Source organism: Canis aureus, chromosome 1 (genome assembly GCF_053574225.1).
Source record: "Canis aureus isolate CA01 chromosome 1, VMU_Caureus_v.1.0, whole genome shotgun sequence".
Classification (NCBI taxonomy): Eukaryota; Metazoa; Chordata; class Mammalia; order Carnivora; family Canidae; genus Canis; species Canis aureus.
The window spans coordinates 42,125,302-42,146,466 of record NC_135611.1 but is presented as its reverse complement, the minus strand read 5'-3'; the positions used below and the strand labels follow the sequence as shown (position 1 = coordinate 42,146,466).

Here is a 21,165-nt window from a genome sequence, read left to right as displayed (position 1 = left end):
GTCTCCAATTGCAAGCTTTTAGCAATTACACGTTAAAACTACGTTCACTACCAGATTCTAAATACTGGTTATGTGGCCATGTTGGCAGTAGTTGGCATCAAAAGGTGATGTACAGTAGGTATTAAAATGTGACTTAGACCTCTACGGGCTAGCACCTTATTTATGCCCGAAGCTTTGGCATGTCTTAGAAAATTAGATATTCCAGCAGTTTTTACTGGGTAGTATCTATAGCTCTAGGGACCATGGGTTTTACAAGTAGTTATAAATTAAAGACTAGAAGTAATCTAATTAAGAGCGTCTCTCCGCCCAAACTAGACTAGGACAGCTAAAAGAGGTCACGGCAATGAGGTCACAGTTCTGTGAAATTTACCTAGATTGTAAGGGGGGAGGGGTGTTTTTCACACTGTAAACATCTACAAGTCCTCACATTTTGTATCCTCAGATACCACACAGGTTGTAAACCCATGTAAAACATGGGTTTTAAAAAAAAAACACATAAATATGTAAGTTATCCACCATCTTCCCAACCCATGTAAAACATAGATTTTTTTTTTTTTTTTTTTTAATATATGAGCTTAAGTTATCCACCATCTTCCTATCAGGATATCGCCAGACAGGTTAGGTGACGCCTTGCTAACCAACACACTTGCTGGAAAATAGATCTAAAATACAACGATCCAAACAAGTCACAGTCTTGGCGGCTGTAGTGGCCAAGAAGAAATATTTCAGCTTTGAAGACAGAAGACTATAAAATACACAATCCCTAGGAGGTTCGGCACTGCGTCCAGAGACAGGGGGGCCAGGAACGCTTGCTGAGCCTCTGACCCAGCCCTGGAGAAGTCGCAGCGACTGCCCCGGAGTGTTCATCCACTGGAGCCCCCGGGCCGCGAACGGAGCGAAGAGGAGGACCTGCCTCGCCTACGAAACCTGTCACCCCTCCGGAAGGGCAGCGTCTGCCCGGGTCTTCTCTGGCTCCGAGCGAGCTACACCCCAGGCTTTCTCTGCACCAGGAAGGCGGTGTCGGCGCGGGCCGCCGCGGGACTGGGTACCAAACCCGGTGGCCCCGGGCACCGCCGCTGCCAGGACCGCACGCGGCCGGGCACCCACGGGGCTGGCTCGCCACGCTGCGCCGCGCGTCCCGGCCCAACAGCTCACTTTCCGCCTCCCGGAGCAAGAGGGGCGGGGAGCGGCGGTGGGGGGCGCGGGACCCTCGGCGGGCGGGTCCCTAACCGCCCCCGCCCGGATTCCCCCGCGCAGCCCGCGAGTCTCGGGCTGGGTCGCCCCCACCGGAAGAGTGCGCAGAAAGGCTGGGCGAGCGGGGGGCGGGGAGCGGGTTTTATTACTGCGGATGGCGCAGTCGCCTCCCCCGGAGACCCGCGACAAAGATGCAAGCCCGCCGCGCCCGCCGCTGCTCCGGTCCCGCCCCGGCGCGTGAGACCCTGGAAAGCTGGAAACAGGGGTACGTGCTCCCGAGTTTGCAGATGGGCTGGACGCGCCGGGAAGTTCCCGCCGGCTGACACCCGGGGGGGCTCACGCCGCCCCCCGCCCAACCCCCGTCCCCGGGGCAGGTGGCCCGGCGCGCCCGTACCTTGGTGGCGGGGTCCGCGGCGGCGATGGCGGGGTCCCCCGGCTCGCCGGGAGCCGCCTCCGCCGCAAGGCCGCCGCCGCCGGGCTGGGGCTCGGCCGGCGTGGTGCTCCCCGCCTCCGGCTGCTCGGGGCTGCGCTGCTCCGTGGAGCTCCCGGCACCCATGGCTCCCCGGCGGTCCTCCCGCGCCCGGCTGCGGCTGCGGCTGCGGCTGCGGCTGCGGTTCCCGCGGGTCCAGGGACGCGGAGAGGAGCAGAAGCCGCGCGCCCGCGAGGTCCCGGGAGCGCCTTCCTCTCCCGCCGTCCTCCTCCGAACGCGCCCAGACTGCGAATGAACGAGACGCGCTCGCGGCAAACTCCTTAAAAGAAAAAAAAAAAAAAAAAAAAAAGCCACCTCTTTGCCTCCTCCTCCTCCCCCCCTTGTTTTTCCCTCGCTTCATCACATGAGCGCAGCCCCAGACACGCCTTGCAGCAGCATCTCCCCCCGGGCCGTGGGACCAGAGGCGCACCCGAGCCTCAGCCAGGGTCCCGGCGGCCCTCCCGGTCCCCGCACGGCGACACCAGCCGGGGGGACGCCCAGGCTTGCGGAGGGGAAGGGGAGGCCAGAAGGCCCCCAGGGGAGATTGGATTTGCTGAGGTTTATTAAATGATTGATGACCCAAGGCAGAGCTGCTGCGGCAGCGCACTTTCCAGTCGCCCCGAGGCGGACCCCAACCCCCGCGGCTCTCCTTGGGGCTGTGGGATCGTCGGCTGGTCCCAGCCTCCTCCTCACTAGCCCGGAGACAGGCTAAGGCTCCCCGGCTTCTCCGACCATATTAGGACACCTCACGTGGCAGCAGCAGGGAACCGCGAGGTTAACGCAGTCAGGCCACGGATGAGGTGGGCCCGGCGCTCGCCTATCATCCGGAACCGGTGATGTCAGGCGATGCCACCAGCGACACCGGCTGCCCCCCTTCCCCGGGGAGTTGGGGCAAGTGAGACTGTGGCTGGAAATGGCCCGGTCCCCCTTGGAGGGCGTGATGCTGGACGCCCGGGCCACTTCTGGCTGCCAGGCGGAGACACGATGACACAGATCGGTTCATTTGCCGTCAGTAGTTCTCCACGGACAAAGGCTTTAAAGAGGATCAGCCCGGTTGGCTTGCATTCTCGTCCTTCGTACTCTTGAATATAGGAACAGATAGAGAACGCAGCCGACGCGTAGTGGAACGGAATCAAATTTTGAGCTGGATTGCTTGGCACTGAAGCATGAAGGTGGTAGGACTCAAAGAAAAATTATCCCCAGTTTTAAGTGACAACTAAGTGCCTTAGTTTTCTCAAACAGTTGGAAGAATGAAGAACCTCGGAATATCCACACGAGATACCATATAAATATCCCATACTCAGATTTTGTACAGGTTAGTAGAGAATTGATGTCAGCCAGCAGTGAGTTCAGCGGTAGAATATTCTGTGCCTAATTAATTGTGGCATGTAGTATAACGGCATATGGTGATCCAGCATAAAATTTTTCTAAACATATCATTTTTAGTTGAAGAAGTACATAAGGGCCACCTGCTCCGGAATATAGCGCTTCTTAAGCAATATATTTGCAAAATGGTTGGTCTTCATGATTTTTAACCATTTCATCCATTTCAACTTAAATTCTTATTACTTAGGAAACATTCCAGTACTTACTATGTTCTAGGCACTGTTCAAAGCACCTTGCATATCTAGTCATATTTAATCTTTACAACAACTCTAGGAGATAGATCCTATTATTTTCATTTTACCAATGGAGTGGAGGCAAGTAGGCCCAGAGAAATTACATCAGGTGCTCAAGATTTCACAGCTGGTAGGCAAAAAGGACAGGATTCATCCCACACTGAGCTTGAGTACAACACTTCACTCCCCTTCTGTAGGAAGTTTCCAATGTGTTCTCTCTTCTCAGGGTTATCTGTGAAAAACAGCATTTAAGGCCTCACCTAAGATACTAAGGGCTAAACCTCCCATTAAAGCCTATTGAGAATGATTAACGTCAGCACATATGAAAATGTATCAGTAAGTAGTACAAACACTATCAAAATGTCCCATTCTGTGAGATTATACTTATTCAGTTCTTGGGAAATTCTTAACAAAGCTTTTCACATAGAGCTTTCAAATTTTCAGAGGCTCTAATTACAAGGACATAGGTTTCAAGCCAACAGTATACAACGCACAAGCTGAGGAAGACATCACCAGTGTCTGCCTAGATTAGCAATTGCTTGCTTTGGGTTTATTTTTCAGGCCATGAAAATGCTCATATTCTGATTTTTTAAAAGCAAAATCTTATTTTCTTTAAAGATTTTATTTTTAAGTAATCTCCACACCCAATGTGGGGCTCAAACTCACAAACCTGACATCAAGAGTCACATGCTCCACCAACTGAGCCAGCCAGGCACCCAGGCAAAACCTTATTTTAAGAAGAAATACACACATTCTAGTACTCCCTAATCTGCCTGAAACAGCTCCCTGATAAGGAGTTATTAAGAATAACAGGGAAAGAAGAAAAGAAAAGAAAAGAAAAGAAAAGAAAAGAAAAGAAAAGAAAAGAAGAAAAGAAGAAAGAAAAGAAGAAAAGAAAAAAAAGAAAGAAGAAAGAAAGAAAAGAGAAAGAAAGAAAGAAAGAAAGAAAGAAAGAAAGAAAGAAAGAAAGAAAGAAAGAAAGAAAGAAATATCTACAAAAAGATTCACACAAGCACCTTTGGTTTCTGGACTGCCCAAAGAATCCTCTTCCATCTTACTTGTAAACTGGGGAGTTACTGTCATTTTTGTTAAGAAGAGTAGTTGTGCTATTTATTATCCCTATAGCAATGACATGTCCCAACCTCTTGGATATACTATTTAGAACATTCAATATAATAGAACATATGCTATTCAGAACACTATATTCATTTCTTTCATCCATTTCTTTTTCCTTCTTTCTTTTTTTTAAGGTTGTATTGTTTTAGGTAATCTCTTCACCCAGCATGGGGCTCACACTTAGAACCCTGAGGTCAAGAGTTGCATGCTCTGCCTACTGAACCAGCCAGGTGTCTGATTCCTTTATTTCTCAACACATATTTATCAAATGCCTCTTAGGTACCAAGCAGAGTTACTGTGCTTTCCCCTCAAGGCTCTAAGTCAAGTCACCAAGGTTTTCTTTTTTTAGGGTTTTGGAGATACCTTTAGAATTGCGTGGATTAGCATCAACCATAGAGAGGAAGGCAGCTGTTTTCGATTTTCCACTTCTCAGTCCAAGGCTGTCAGTTACCCCAAATTCTGGCCAGCGGCCCTTTCTCTTCCAAACAGCGGGACACAGGTGTCCCACACATCGTCTCCCATGGGGCAGCTGGTGGTTGAGTCGTTTCCCTGAGAGAGTTGATACTCTCATAAAAACAGTTTAAGATTTTTGAAAAACAAACACACGTTGCCCGTACAGCAGGCTGAACTTGTATGCTTCATGTGTAACTTCCCAGAAAGACAGGTCACACAAGATTTACCAATGAAAGCTAAAGTCATAGCTGGGCATCTTGTGCATGTACCAAAACATCTTCAAATATGTTTTCAATGAGTTCACAAACGTGAAACATGTTACCACTGAGTTAACACAGACCCCCTGAAAAGGCAATAGTTACTATAATTGTTAAAATAATTTAAAACCAGCACTTAACTCTACCCTCACAGATTCATTCACTAGCTACAAAGCCTTCAGGCAATTTAACTTAGAACATGGAAACTCAACTTTCAACCTTGAAACTACCACATATTACTTCATTGTATTCACTAAATAAACCTACTTTTTTTCTGAGCTAATTACTTACATCAAAATATCTATATCACCAAAGAACCCAATTCCTCCTCTCCTCTCTTGAATTGGCTAATTATAAACTAGAAAACTATAAGAATTAATAATTTTATTTTTTCATGACTAATAATCCAACATTCATATAGAAGCTACAGAAAAAGTTCAATATACAGAAGTTCAAAGATCAACCAACTGTAGACATACATCATAAATACAGCCAAATGCTAAATTTCTAAACTTGAAGAAATCTATTGCTTTGGGTTAACTATAAAGCCAGATTTTTGTATATCTGTTTCATTTACTAAGATTTAAGATTGGCTCCTGACCCAAATCTAAGATTAAGCTAAAGTAACAAAAAAGGGTAGCGGGGTTGAGAGAAGTTACTATATATATATCTTTTTTTCATTTTTGTGTTGGTACACTGGCTGGCTTAGTCAGAGGAGCCTGAGACTCCTTTAAAAAAAAAAAAAAAAGATTTTATTTATTTATTCATGAGACAGACAGACAGAGGGAGAAGCAGGCTCCATGTAGGGAGCCCAATGTGGGACTCTATCCCAGGACTCCGGGATCATGCCCTGGGCCAAAGGCAGGCACTAAACCGCTGAGCCACCAGGCGTCTCAAGCCTGTGACTCTTGATCTCAGGGTTGTGAATGTAAATTCCATGTTGGATGTAGAGATTACTTAAATAAATAAAACTTAAAAAAAAAAAAAAAAGGAATTATCACTGAGACCTAGTTTGACATAACTGCCACACTTTGTTCAAGATGTTCTAAATCTAAACAAACAAATGTATGAATACAATTGAAATGCAGTCACCAATAAACCAGGATAGCTTTGACTCCTCATTTTTCTAGAGTTAGGCTGCTCTCCACCCACTTGATTAGAACCGTGGTTAATGATTTGCCAAATATATAGAGAGATTTCTCCAGGCAAATTTTTTGGAGGGTATCCGAAAGTATCCAGAAGGTTCCTACTCACTAGGGCCGACCAAGTTACTGTCATCCTCATAACTTCAAATCTTTTCATAAATTCTACACGGGTCCTGTAAGTATCCAATATTTTTAAAAACTGTATTTTATTATTATTATTTTTAAGGTTTTTATTTATTTATTCATGACAGACACAGAGAGAGAAAGGCAGAGACACAGGTAGAGGGAGAAGCAGGCTCCATGCAGGGAGCCAGATGTGGGACTCAATCCCGGGTCTCCAGGATCACACCCTGGGCTGAAAGCGGCGCTAAACCTCTGAGCCACCCGGGCTGCCCTAAAAACTATATTTTAACATACTAATTCAACAGACTTTTATTGAGTTAAGTACCAGGCAAAATGCTGAAAACTTGGGACTTTTCAGAGCTGAAAACTTGGGTTTCATAAGTCAACATTGCTGACTTGTGAAAGACATTAAGAAACACACATTGTAAATTACTGAGAGATTTTTATGTTCCTCTATGAACTTGAATCCCTTTTTGAAAAAAATTTTAAAGGTTTTATGTATTTATTTTTAAGTAAACACTACACCCAACCTGGGGCTCGAACTTCTAAACCTGAGATCAAAACTGACAGAGCCAGCCAGGCGACCCCCGCCTCCCACCTTGTGTGAATTTTTAATCTCAGATCTACAATATGTTTGCTGTCTTTGACATCAGAAAATACTTCAATTACTATTTGCAGTAATTGACCAATGGTTGACCTGAAGAATTACCAAAATCAAGTATACAGGAGCGATTGACTATTTTAGCCCATTTTAGAGAGTTCCCATCTAAATCTCATTTGAAGGCCTGGTAAGAGTCTGTATTCCTGGAGATTGATCTCAATTCTGTTGGCTGCTTTTTTATTATCATTTTTTTAATGACTTCTGGTTACTCCTACAAATGCAATATCTGTAGGAGGGGTAGCTGTGAAAAATCAGAATAAAAGAGGGATCCCTGGGTGGCACAGCGGTTTGGCGCCTGCCTTTGGCCCAGGGCGCGATCCTGGAGACCCTGGATCGAATCCCACATCGGGCTCCCAGTGCATGGAGCCTGCTTCTCCCTCTGCCTATGTCTCTGCCTCTCTCTCTCTCTCTCTGTATGACTATCATAAATAAATAAATAAAGAAAGAAAGAAAGAAAGAGTGGGAAATCAGAATAAAAGATAAAAAATCAATAGTAAAACTAGATATACTTCCCCTTCCTTCCCTCCTCTCAGCATGTTACTCCATTATAACTTCATTGGGACCATAATTAATTACATGAAAAGGATTCCAAAATCTGCAGCTGCTTATGCTACTAAATCAGTGAAAACTTTGAAAAATGAAATAATCATTTAGATATGTTGTTTTGAATGTTATTGTGCTCTCGAGAATTCTTTGGAAGAAATTATGAGTAAAATATTCGAGTTTTACTTTATCTGAGAGAATTTGAAACACTGAGTATTTCAGAGTGCAAAATTACGGGGTGTTTTCCTAAGTAAAAATGATGGGTTGGTGAAAATAATATCTAGTGAGTGATTGCAGTATTCAGTATTTCAAGCAAAACTATACAGAACAAATTCCCTGATTGAAAGTTGCCAACAGTCCCTTAGAATATTTTTTGACAGTTTTATTGAGGTATAATTGGTGTAGAAAGAACTGTACACAGCTAAAGCATACAATTTGATGAGTTTTGATAAATGCATACTTCCTTGGAATCTACATCATAGTCAAGATAATGAGCACAATCATTTACCCAAAAATCTCTCCATGTACCCTTGTAATTCCACTCTCTAGCGCCCTGGGCCCCACCCTGCCTTCTTAGGCAGTCGCTGTCACTATAAATGAGTTTGCATTTTTTAGAATTTTATAGAAATTCATAGAAATGGAGTCATCTACTGTACATATACTTTTCTTGATCTGGCTATTTTTATTCAGCATAATTATATTGAGATGCATCCATAATTATATTGAGTTATTTTACATTTAACAATAGTTATAGATGATTTTTATTTAAAAAATTTTTTTTCTTCTATGACTTCCCTAAATACTCCATAATGAATATGTATGAGTTTTTTTCCCTGTAATGAAAACATTGAGGCACATGTGCCTGATATATGCATGCATATCCCATTGAAATCCAGAGAATAGTAAATCAACTGGCATTTGAGTCTGAATTAGAGCTAGAGGCAAATCCATTCTGTATTTAATAAGTCTATATTCACTTTATATGCTTTTGCCACTTCATATCATTATTCTAATCTAAGTATTGAAAGATCTAGGGGAAAATGATAACTTAATTATCTTCACATAATATTTATGAGTTTGGCTGCAAATGATGCATTTTTGGCCATAATTCTAAATTTATGCAATGATAGCAGAGGTATCAGTTGTAATTTGTCAATTTAGGGGGAAAATATTCTGGAAAGGATAGTCATATACTTTTTTTTTTTTTTTAAGATTTTATTTATTCACTTGATAGGGAGAGAGAGCACAAGCAGACAGAGTAGCTGGCAGAAGGAGAGGAGAAACAGGCTCCCCAGTGAGCAGAGAGCCCGATGCAGGGCTCAATCCCAGGACCCTGAGATCATGACCCAAGCCAAAGGCAGACATTTAACTAACTAAGCCACCCAGGAGCCCTTTAGTCAAATACCTTAAATGTTGTTTTATAACAATGTAAAATGACTTTTTAAAAGTATATCTTAACTACTAATATCCATAACTTAGATCAAGGTGTGTATGTAAAATTTGTAAAAATTATGACATTTTCAACAATTTTGACTATTGCAAAATTTGACAAAAACTATAGCAATTATGATCATTGCAAACCAATATTAATTTCACACTTTCTGTTATTGATACTAATTTATTTATCAGATATCTAAAATAACTTAGAAAACTATACACTATTATCAACTTTGATAGGATAAATGCTGAAAACATACATATGTATATACATATTTTTTAATGTATGTATATATGCCTATAAAAAAGATGAGAATATTACTATAATTCTTTCTGGAAGATAGAATTTAAAATAATTTTTTCCTTCATTATGCTTGCTTGCTTTTTCAATTTTCTACATTGAACGTGGGTTACTTTTGCCAACAGAATAAAAAGCATGTTAGCAATTGTTTAATTATCCAAGGAACACTACATCCTGAAGAATATAAGTTCGTAGAGTATATTATGACAACCCAGTATACTGCTATCACAGTATTGAGTAATAAATTATGCTAACAATAAGTCTCATAAAGAAGTAAAGAGTAGGGATCCCTGGGTGGCGCAGTGGTTTGGCGCCTGCCTTTGGCCCAGGGCGCGATCCTGGAGACCCGGGATCGAATCCCACGTCGGGCTCCCGGTGCATGGAGCCTGCTTCTCCCTCTGCCTGTGTCTCTGCCTCTCTCTCTGTGACTATCATAAATAAATAAAAAATAAATAAATTAAAAAAAAAAAGAAGTAAAGAGTAGTTCTCAAACTTAGCTGCATACTGGAATAACCTGGGAATCTTAACAAATACTGATGCCTGCATCCCAACCTCAGTGATTCTGATTTAATTGGTCCAAGGTGCAGCTTGGGTATCGGGGTTGTAAAAAGCTCCCTGGGTGATGCTACTGTGCCACTGAGCTCTAGAATGACTGCTCCAGCTTTGAGATTGAACTGACTTTCTTGGTTTTGCCTGGCTTCCTGATGGGTATTAACAGTCAGCTAAGCAAGGATATGGGAGAAAAGCAATTTCCTTTTTGCACAGTTTTTTAAATGATATTAGGAGAAGGGAAGTCTATGCTCTGGAATCATCATAATTACATATATTCAATCAGGTCCTTCCAAGGAAATCAATCCACCTGGAAGGGATCCAGTATAGAGCCTCATGGCGTAATGAATTTTGTGTTATGTTGGAAATACCTTATAGTAAGACTATACATTTTAAACTCATGCCAAAGAGGATGGTTATTCCAGTATAGAGTTACAGATAAGTATAAAATTATCTATATGCAATTATATACTGCTTATCATTTTTCTAAGCAGAAAACCATTAGGTTACAAAATACTGAATATTTGCTCCAAAGTAAAGTATAGAATTTAATCACTATAGAAAATATTTGGTCAGCCAAAACCTACATGCCTTCAGTCATGAAAATAATCAGAGTGTGAGCTGATAAATATCTTAACTAGTAATAAATTAAAGAGAGGCAGATAAGTTGGTCTAAGATTTCTTTTGCATTCTTTTAAGTTGACTTGCTAAATGCCTTTAAAATGAATGTAAAATAATTTTATAACAATTTTAATAAACCCATTCAAATATGCACAACTGATTTCTCACAATTTGCAAAAGCAGCTCAAGGGAGGGAAGATAGCCTTTTTAATAAATGGTGCTGAACATTTTGGATATGCATAGGCAAAAAAAAAAAAGTTTAACCTTGACCTAAATCTCATACCTTTAAAAAAATTAACTCCAAATGGATTGTGGATTTAAATGTAAAACATAAAACCATAACATTTTTCAAAAAATAAGAGAAAAACAGGATATAGATCTAGGTAATGAGTTCTCAGATTTAACATAAAAGGCGTAAAAGGAAAAATGGAAAAATTGAGATTATCAAAATTTAAAACTTCTGCTCTGCCTAAGACCCAGTTACGAGAATGAAAAGACAATTCTCAGACTGGGAAAAATATTTGTAAATGATAAATCCAATAAGGACAAGCATCTAGATGTACAAAGAATTCTCAGAACCCAAGAGTAAAAAAAGAAGAAAAAATGGGCAAAAGATTTGAAGACATCTCACACAACAACAAAAAGAAACAAACTATTGGTATATATGATCACCTGGATAAATCTCCAGAGAATAATGCTGAAAGCAAACCACCGATCCCCAAAAGTTACATACTATATGATTCCTTTTATAAAACATACTTAAAATGACAAAATTATAGAAATAGAGAAGAGTTTAGGGTAGCCAAGGGTTAAGGAAGGGAGAAGAGGGAGTGGCTCTGGCTATGGCAACAAGAGATCCTTGGATGAGAATGCTCTGTACTTTGACGGTATCAATGTCAATATCCTGATTGTGATATGTGCTATATAGCTTTGCAAGATGTTACCATAGGGAAACTGGGTGAAGGGTATTTGGGATCTCTGCATTATTTTGTACAACTGCATGTGAATCTACAATTAACTGGGGAGGGGGGAGGTTTAATTTAAAAAGAAAGAGCAATGTATTTATTATATATTCTCAGATGGGCTAAATTAAGATCCTAGATATCTGTTTTTATTCAATTTCCAGTCTTCTCAGTTTTCTAGCGTGCTTAAAATATCCTTTAAAATGAAAACTAAACCAAATTAGATGTCAACACACTGTTAAGAGGTTGGTATTTTGTTTAGCTTCTAAGCTTTTTAACTCTGAAACAATCAGACTTGATAAAATACAGAAAGAATAGATTTCCTGACTCGGCCCCGCTGTATAAATACGCCCTTTTAACTCCTTGGTTTCATCTTGCCAATAAAGAAGGAGTGGATCCACCTGTAATCACCTTGTCCGATATCATGTCCAAGTTCGGCTTTTGAAAGACCTTAAAGGAACCAAACCAAACAAGAAATGAAGCAAGAGGAGCAGTGAGATCAGCTACGAGGAACGTCTCACCCTTAAGAACAGGTTCTGCAAAGCTCCCTGTCTTTTGTGCTTCCCTCATCACTAATGTTTAGCAAAATACAAATTGGTAAATCTAGCAATATCATATCAGATATCAGATAAAGAAAGATAAAAGAAAGCAGATAAAGAATGGGAGGGGGTGCTTCCCTGTTTTAAAATGTCAATTTACCAGAGGCACCTGGGTGGCTATCAGTTGAGTGTCCAACTCTTGTTTGGCTCAGGTCATGATCTCAGGGTGGAGAGGTCACATTGGAGCCTGCTTAAGATTCTCTCTCTCACTCCCTCTGCATCTCCCTCCCTCCCCACCCAGCACAGATGCACTCTTTCTCTAAATAAAATTTTATTTATTTTTAAAAAGATTTTATTTATTCATTCATGAGAGACACAAAGAGAGAGAGAGAGAGGCAAAGACACAGGCAGAGGGAGAAGCAGGCTCCATGCAGAGAGCCCAATGCGGGACTTGATCCAGGGCCTCCAGGATCCATACCCTAGGCCAAAGGTGGCGCTAAACTGCTGAGCCACCTGAGCTGCCTGAAATAAAATTTTAAAATGTTAATTTCCCAGGGTAAATTTAACTTTAACAAAAATTGACTGTTGTTTATATTTTCTGGCTTAAAAAAATCCATATCCTTCTTTGGCCTATATTTAATAACTGTTATATATTTGCTTGTCTATCAATATTTGTGACATTAAAGTCAATGCAGCAATGTAATCCCCAAGATTAACAAATTGATAATGCCTTATAATCGTATTTTTTAAAAAGCTTCAATAATGATAGCTAGCACCTAGTGACCACCAACATTGGAAGCTGATTTTTTAGGGGGTGCCTGGTTGGCTTGTTCAGAAGAACATGTAACTCTTGATCTCAGTGTCCTGAGTTCAAGCCCCATGTTGGATGTAGAGATTACTTAAATAAATACTTTTTTAAAAAAGATTAAGAAGCAAAAAAAAAAAATAGATTAAGAAGCTAATTTTTAAGCAGAGTAAGACATAGACATTGGTAGAGGAGCTAGACTTAACCTTATAATATCCATATGAGATGAATTTTTATTTCCCACATTTCATTGGATTCAGATAAAATGGTTTCTAGACACGTTGGAGATGCAGAGAAAAAAAAAATCCATCTTAGCCTTTCTTCAAAAATAATAGTAAGCCTAATTTTTGGTGGCAGAGAAAAGGGATAAGAAGATTTTTAGAGAATTGAATGGTTTAAAATAGCTTTTTTGCCAGTCTGGGAAGGAAAACACTCAGTTGTCTCCATTCCTGAAAAGAAAGGGCTGACAGCACTAAATCACTGTCTCTGGCTACAGTGTTTCTTGGATGCCCCTGAGATAGCTTGGTGTGAAGAAACTAGCAATTAAGTTAAAGAATGATTGCCTTTATTATTGAATAATTTCCCCTTTTACAGACATAATTTTTCTCAGCACAAGTTGCAAAAGCAACTCCTTTAAGTTATCATTCCCAAACTCAAAACCATGTAGATAATTAAATGGGAGTCCCCTCTCTCCCACCGGAGCCACAGTTGGGATTCAGGAAAGTGTTTGGAACCGGTAAAAAAAACAAAGAAATTGGTCTTGGCTTTCGTTTGACTTCTTTCCTAAAGCTGCAAACCTCCAGTTTGTCTCCTGTCACTACCTCTTTATTTCTTTATTTTGGTCTGGTTCATACATTCAGTGTGGAAATTGCTGTTCCGATTTGAAGGCCCCTATGCCTACTCATCCAACCCCAGCCACCCACTTCTTGCTCCCCCTGTCCTGCCTTCCACATCCTGGGGATGCAGTATGGGGGCGCGTTCTGTAGCAGGAACTCCTCAAGAGCTGCCTTGCTCTTCATGGCACCTCTGCAGGCTGAGTCAAATGGCCTGGAACCTCTAGACTCTTAGAGAAGTGAGCCCAGTTTTGGGTCTCTGGTAAGGTGTTAGCAAGGAGGAGGGGCCGGCCTGGGGAGGCCCACAGACAAAGATATTTCTCTCTTGATAACTTGAAACATTTTCAACTGGCACATTTTTCTTTCTTTTTTTTTTTTCTTTTATCTTTTCAGCCATGAAATAGGAAATTGTATTTTATTTTATTATTTTTTAAGATTTTATTTATTTATTCATGAGAGAGACAGAGAGGCAGAGACATAGGCAGAGGGAGAAGCAGTTTCTTTTTGGGGAGCTCATTGCAGGATTTGATCCCAGGACCCTGGGATCATGCCCTGAGCCAAAGGCAAATGCTCAACCACTGAGCCACCCAGGTGGCCCAAAATGGGAAATTTTAAAACATAATTTACTTCAACTATGGTAGGGTCATTTGAGAATTCTATTGAGCAACAGCTAATGTGCAAGACTGGGTTCGATTATTACTGGCTTAGCCAGTAATCGAGGAATGTTCTAGAGGAAGCATTGGTGGAAACAAAAGGAATTACAGCCTGTTTAATCTGCCCTGAAGACCAAGAAAATGAGGAAGAATTACTTATTTTGAAAATAGTCATCCGGATTTCATCATTGAAGCAGCTTTATTTCAGGTGATCTCTTCCAGTGGTATTCTGGGCTTATCATAAATTTCCACTAATACAAGATTCTGAGATTCTCTAGGAATTCTTCATGAGCAACCCTTCTGAGTGGGCACAAAGGTGCATCTCAGAGGGCTGTCCCTAATGGGCAGGTTCTCAGAGGACTCATGAGAGGCAGGAAGAACACAGGAAAACTTACATTTTTAATCTCATACTATCTAAATTACTAATTTGAATATATTATGTGATAAACATAATATATTAGTGCTATTAGCATTATAAATATATATAAGTAGAAGTATGTATATAGGATCTGAATGCTCAGTTTTTAAAAAATTGATGGTGTATACAATCAATAAGGCTAGAGACCATGTTGCTAAAGGCAGAGAAAATCAGTCTTCGTCACTCAGATCCATGGAAATGACTTGTGGTTTATAACCAGAAATTCAGAACTATCATTAGCGGTTCCCTGTTAATTCATTTACACATCGCATGTCTCCTTTTTTTTTTTTAATATTTTATTTATTTATTCATGAAAGACCGAGAGAGAGAGAGAGAGAGAGAGAGGCAGAGACATAGGTAGGGGGAGAAGTAGGTCCCTGTGGGGACCCTGATGTGGGACTTGATCCCAGAACCCTGGAATCACGACCTGAGCCAAAGGCAGACACTCAACCAATGAGCCACCCAGGCATCCCCATCACATGTATCCTCAAGGGTGGGCCACATTTACACATTTTTGTTTCTCCGTGACCTAGCACAGTCCCTGAAAATGTCAGAGAATTGGGGATGCTTGGGTGGCTCAGTCAGGAGAGCATGTGAATCTTGATACTGGGGTTGTGAGTTTGAGCTCCACGTGGGGTGTAGTGATTATGTAAATAAATAAAACTTTTTTTTTTAACATCAGAGAATTGTAAATGGAGAGTAAACTGGATTGTGAAAACTGGGGGTTGAAAGGATGGAGAGAAGCTGTTTCTGTTAGTTTACCTGGAATTGAGTTTTGGTCAGCCACTTAGCAGCTGTGTGACTTCCAGCAATGTATTTAATCTCTCTGTACTTGGTTTGCTCAGCCGTACAGTAAGAATAAAACTAGAAGGACGTAAAGAGTAATTGTGAGGAAACATATAAAAGGCTGAGAATAGTGCCTGGCACCTAGGAAGTATTTCCAAAGCAGGATTTCTTTCTCTCCAGAGCAGTAGTCTCCAGCCTTTTTGACTATATACTCTTATCAATTAAAAAAAAAAAAAAAAACATTTAGGGGTGCCTGGGTGGCTCAGTTGTTGAACGTCTGCCTTTGGCTCCTGTCGTGATCCCAGGTCTGGGGATTGAGTCTTGAATCAGACTCCCAGAGGGGAGCCTGGTTCTCCCCCATCTATGTCTCTGCCTCTCTCTGTGTGTCTCTCATGAATAAATAAATAAAATCTTTGAAATCAATCATTCAGTTTTAACATATGTGAATGCTATTTATTTAAATATTCTTATTTATAATTTTTTTCTATTAAGATTTTTTTCAAGATTTTATTTATTTATTTGAGAGAGAGAGAGTGAGCATGAGTGGTGGGAGGGGCAGAGGGAGAAGCTCTCTGCTGAGCAGAGAGCCCAACACACAGCTGGATCCCCAGACCCTGGCATCATGAGCTGAACTGAAGGCAAATGCTCAACCGCCTGAGCCACCCTGGCACCCCAATATGTTCTTTCTATTAATCCACACCCTTAAGCATTGATACTACAAAGCAAAATGCTACATGTTATTTTACCAGGATTGGACTGCATGCCTGATTAATCACAGAGATTGGGTTATGGAAAGACCTCAGCTTCCATCCTGGATGTATATTGTCTCTCTCTCCCTCTTTCTCCTCTCATCTCATCCTCCGAGAAACGCAGGTTGCCATCTTGTGAGCAGCCCGGCGGAGAGGCCTGTATATAGTGGAACTGAAGCCTTCTGCCAAGGGCCAGCTAGGAACTGGTGCCTACCAGCCACCACGAGAGTGCACTGAGAAGTGGTTCTTTTTTTTTTTTTTTTTAAGATTTTATTTATTTATTCATGAAACACAGAGAGACAGAGAGAGGCAGAGACACAGGCAGAGGGAGAAGCAGGCTCCATGGAGGGTGCCTGATGTGGGACTCGAACCTGGAGCCCCAGGATCATGTCCTGGGTGGAAGGCAGGCGCTCAACCGCTGAGCCACCTAGGCGTCCCTGAGAAGTGGATTCTTGAGCTCCAAGTGAGCCTAGAGATGATGCCAACCCTGACTGACAGCTTGAAGGCAACCTCTCCAGAGATCCTCAGCAAGAACCGCTTAGCTGAGCCATTTCCGGGTTCCTGACCTTTAGAAACTGTGAAATAATAAGTGTTTGTTGTTTCAAGGTGTTTAAAAATGCTCTGTGTTTGTGTTTCAAGGATGAAGAAACCACACTGGAATTTGCAAGCCCAAGAATTTTCAGAGGTTTATAAAAGAAGGTGGTAGATTCTAATGACTTTTAGCAAATGCATATTCCCAGTGGTCATTAGACCTGAGCTGAGACCTTGGCGTTTGTCATCTCATTTTGACGACAGCTGTGCTCTGCGAGGTTTTGTTTCCGACATGATCTGGATGGAGCTCTCAGAGGCAGATGTATGACGAGGAAATGAGCTCATTGAATGGCAGGCAGAGCCGCAAAACACTTTCACAACAAAAACGTTGCTGCAAAGAGGACCTGACCGCAGAGCCAGGATCCGCTGTGATAATCCATGTGCAAATAAAAACTCAGGAGGCGCTCAGTGCAAACCAATTTAAATAGGACTGGAGATGCAATGGCCTTTTTCTTATACTCCAGGGTTGTTGAAAGGGTCCAGAAATTTATAAGATGACACTAAAACAATACCTATTTTCAGATCTAATAGTGGCATTGCAAATATATGTAAATTTAAATACAGAATTTTATTTTTATTTGTTTTAAAAGATTTTTACTTATGTGACAGAGAGAAAATGAGAGAGAGCACAAGCAGGGGGAGTGGCAGGGAGAAGGAGAAGCGAGCACTATGTTCTTTGATAAATGTGACTCCATATGTAGTATATACATATGTATTTTTAAGTAGGATCCATGCCCAAGGTGGAGCCCAATGCGGGGCTTGAACTTATGACCCTGAGATCAAGACCAGAGGTGAGGTCGAGAGTCAGATGGTTAACCCACCACGCCACCCAGGTGCCCCTCTCCCCCTATTTATTATCAGGGCAAAATGCAGTAGGAAATCTCTTATGTTAAACTGTTATTTTGGGGGATCCCTGGGTGGCTCAGCGGTTTAGCGCCTGCCTTTGGCCCAGGGCGTGCTCCTGGAGTCCTGGGATTGAGTCCCGTGTTAGGCTCCCTGCAAGGAGCCTGCTTCTCCCTCTGCCTGTGTCTTTGCCCCCCAACCCCCGTAGGTCTTTCATGAATAAATAAATAAAATCTTTTTTTTTTAATAAATAAAATCTTTAAAAAAAAACCTTTTATTTTGAAATTGTAAACGACGGGCCTTGTGTTTTTGTCTCATGTTTCATAATTATGTCCTCTACAGGAGATAGCTGTGAAGAGGCTGTTGTCCTTGTTGCCCTCGGTGCATGGCAAGCAGACAGCCCTGGTCGCCATTCACTATAGGAGGCCTGTGGCTCTGGGTTTGTGTCCAGGTAGCATATCCCCACGTGAGGCCTACTAATATACTCCAAAAGCATCAGCAGTGCCTTTGTCCTTATTCTAGTATCCTAGCATGAGAGGACAGAGGCCTCTATCTGAATGATGGGCTAGTGTTCCTCCATGGGCCCCACAGAAAGGACCTCATCCCTTCCCTCCATAATTCTCTTCCTCTGTTGACTTTTTTCTTCCATATAAATGTTTAAATCTATTTTTCAAAGATTTTATTTATTTATTTATCTATCTGCGAGTACACTGTAGGGAGGCAGGGGGACAAGCAGACTCCACGCTGAGCACAGACCCCGGTGCAGTGCTCGATCTCACCACCCTGAGATCATGACCTGAGCTGAAATCAAGAGTCAGATGCTTAATCAACTGAGTCCCCCAGGCTCCCCTAAATCTATTTTTAAATTATTTTTTATAAGCAAGCTCTGCAAACAATTTGAGGCTTGAACTCAAAGTGCTGAGCTCAAGAGTCAAATGCTCTACCAACAGAGGCAGCTGGGCTCCCCAAAATCTATTTTAGGTTTAAAAACAAGCAACAAGTAAATGCCCTTAGAGACTGCCTTTGTTTCACAATCAAGTTTCTTGGGAGAAGTCTCTACAGTTCATTGGTCTTCACCTTGCCCTCCATCACTGCTCAACACACTGCCATCTGGCATCTGTCACCACCCCCTCGGCAAGCTGCTCTCTGCTCATCTAGCCACCACCAGCAGAGAACATGCCTCAGCCTCCGTCTTCGGAACCATTCTGCAGTTTGATGCTGGGGACCTGTCCTTGGAAACTCTCTTCTTCTTCTTTTTTTTTTTTTTTTTAAAGATTTTATTTATTTATTCATGAGAGACACACACAGAGAGAGAGAGAGAGAGGCAGAGACAGGCAGAGGGAGAAGCAGGCTCCATGCAGGGAGCCTGATGAAGGATTCGATCCCCGGACTCCAGGATCATGCCCTGGGCTGGAGGAGTCCCACATAACTAAACTGCTTATGGAGTTATGGAGTCCCACATAACTAAACTGCTGAGCCACCCAGGGGTCCCCTGGAAACTCTCTTCTTCTGAGGCACCCCAGTTTTAACTTTTTCTCGGGCTACTGCCCACTGGTGTCTTGCAGCTGTGCTTTCGACCTTATGTCAAGGCGATGTCTCATCAAGGCCCTGCCCCAGCAGCTCTCCTGTTCTTCTCTTGCCCCATCTCACATTCTGTCTCCTTCCTGAGTGAGCTCAGCCCCGCCACAGCCGCAGCAGCCACTCACTTGCCAAGGATGTCCCAGCGCATCTCTCAGCCCGGGTCTCTTTCTGGGATCCGGGACAGACTTTCTGCTGCCCTCTTTGTACATCGGAGAGCACTCCAAAATGAGCTCACCTCTCTTCCCTAAATACTTACTCCCATTCTATTTCATGTCTTGCTAGTTCATCAAGCCATCAAAAGCTGTGGGTCAAGCAAAATTCCACCATCACCCTCATTTGCTCATCCAGTAGCCAAACTCGATTAATTCTGTCCCCTGGAAGTTTTTGGCACCTGTTCCCCTCCATCTATTTTTCACTGCTATTGACTCTTCTTATTTAGACTCTTCTTATTCTTCCTTGTTAAATTGTCCTAATCGATAGCTTCCACACAGACATGCCCAGTGTGACACGCATATGCTTGTGCAAGTTAACTTTAATCTACTTTCTAAGAGTGTGTTTTTTAAATTGTATTTATTTATTTGAGAGAGAGAGTATGAGCAGGGGGAGAAGGAAAAGCGGACTCTCCACTAAGCAGAAAGCCCAATGAGGGGCTCTATCCCAGACCCTGGGATCACAGCCCAAGCTAAAGGCAGCTACTTAACCACCTGAGTCATCCGGTCACCCCATCTAGGAGTGCTTTGTTGACAGTTAAAAGACCCTGATCATAATATGATTCAACCTTAAAAAAGGAATGAAATTCACATATATGCTGCAACATGAATGCAACTTGAAGACATTAGGCTAGGGGAAATCAGCCAGACACAAAAGGACAGACTTACATGAGGTGCCTCAAATAGTCAAATTCCTGGAATGGGAAGTAGACTGGTGGTTGCCACAGGCTAGGGGAAGGAATAATAGAGAATTAGTGTGTAATGGGGACAGTGTTTCAGTTTGGGAAGGTGAAAAATTCTGAAAAATTCTGAAAATGTACAACACTATGAAGTATTTAATGGTTTGGAGAAAAAAATTTTTTTTTGAGAGAGCAAGGGGGTGGCGCAGAAGGAGAAGGAGAAAAGCTTAAGCAGACTCCATGCCCAGCATGCCACTAGATCGCATAAACCCTGAGATCACGACCTAACCCAAAATCAAGAGATGGATGTTTCACTGACTGAGCCATGCAGGCACCCCTGGTTTGAAATGATTTTAAAATGGTTAAAATGATCAACTGGGTTTGTATATTTTACCATAATTTTTTAAGGTGAAAAAAAAAATACCCTAATCAGAAGCTCATTCCCAGAAAGCCCTTCAAATATCTCACTTAATCTGACTAGAGGATTTATTGATTAGAATAAGAGATGTTAAAGGTCATTTTTAATTGGTGAACAAGGTGATTGAGACATGTTTATTATTATTATTATTTTTTTAAATATTTTATTTATTTATTTGACAGAGAGAAAGAGAACACAAGCAGGGGAAGTAGGAAGCAGAGGGAGAGGGAGAAGCTAGCTGCCCGCTGAGCAGGGAGCTCAATGTGGAGCTTGAATTCAGGACCCCAAGATCAAGACCTGAGCTGAAGGCGGACACTTAACTGACTGAGCCACCCAGGAGCCCCAAGATAGCCCCAATAGCAGGTGGCTATTAAAAAGAGCTGTTCAGGTACTTCCTCTCCTGGATGAGTGGGTGTAAAAACAGGGTGACTAGTGTAACACCATCAAAGTGGCTCCTTAGATCAGAAATTCTAGAAATCTGTTGGTGTACCTCCTTCCCTCCCCGCACTCCCCCATTAACTGCTGCCATCCTGCTGTCCCTCAGAGCATGGTCACGTTTGCCATGGATTGGCTCCTTCCTGAGAGGTGTCTGGGTCCCCAGTGCGCAATA

At 42.1% G+C, this 21,165-nt stretch overlaps 1 protein-coding gene and 1 long non-coding RNA gene across 2 annotated transcripts in view; one reads left to right on the top strand and one right to left on the bottom strand.

Annotated features, from left to right (window-relative positions):
* AKAP12 (A-kinase anchoring protein 12) overlaps positions 1 to 1,905 on the bottom strand; it is a 97,114-nt gene extending 95,209 nt beyond the window's left edge. The window contains exon 1 of the mRNA XM_077896781.1: positions 1,589 to 1,905. Coding sequence (XP_077752907.1) covers positions 1,589 to 1,750 — 162 coding nt within the window. The 5' untranslated portion in view covers positions 1,751 to 1,905. The remainder of the gene's footprint in view (positions 1 to 1,588) is intronic.
* On the top strand, positions 1,135 to 17,390 carry LOC144313696 (uncharacterized). The gene is made up of 2 exons (XR_013379319.1): positions 1,135 to 1,459; positions 16,873 to 17,390. It is a non-coding gene; the product is annotated as an uncharacterized LOC144313696 (long non-coding RNA).
* The last annotated feature ends 3,775 nt before the right edge of the window (positions 17,391 to 21,165 follow it).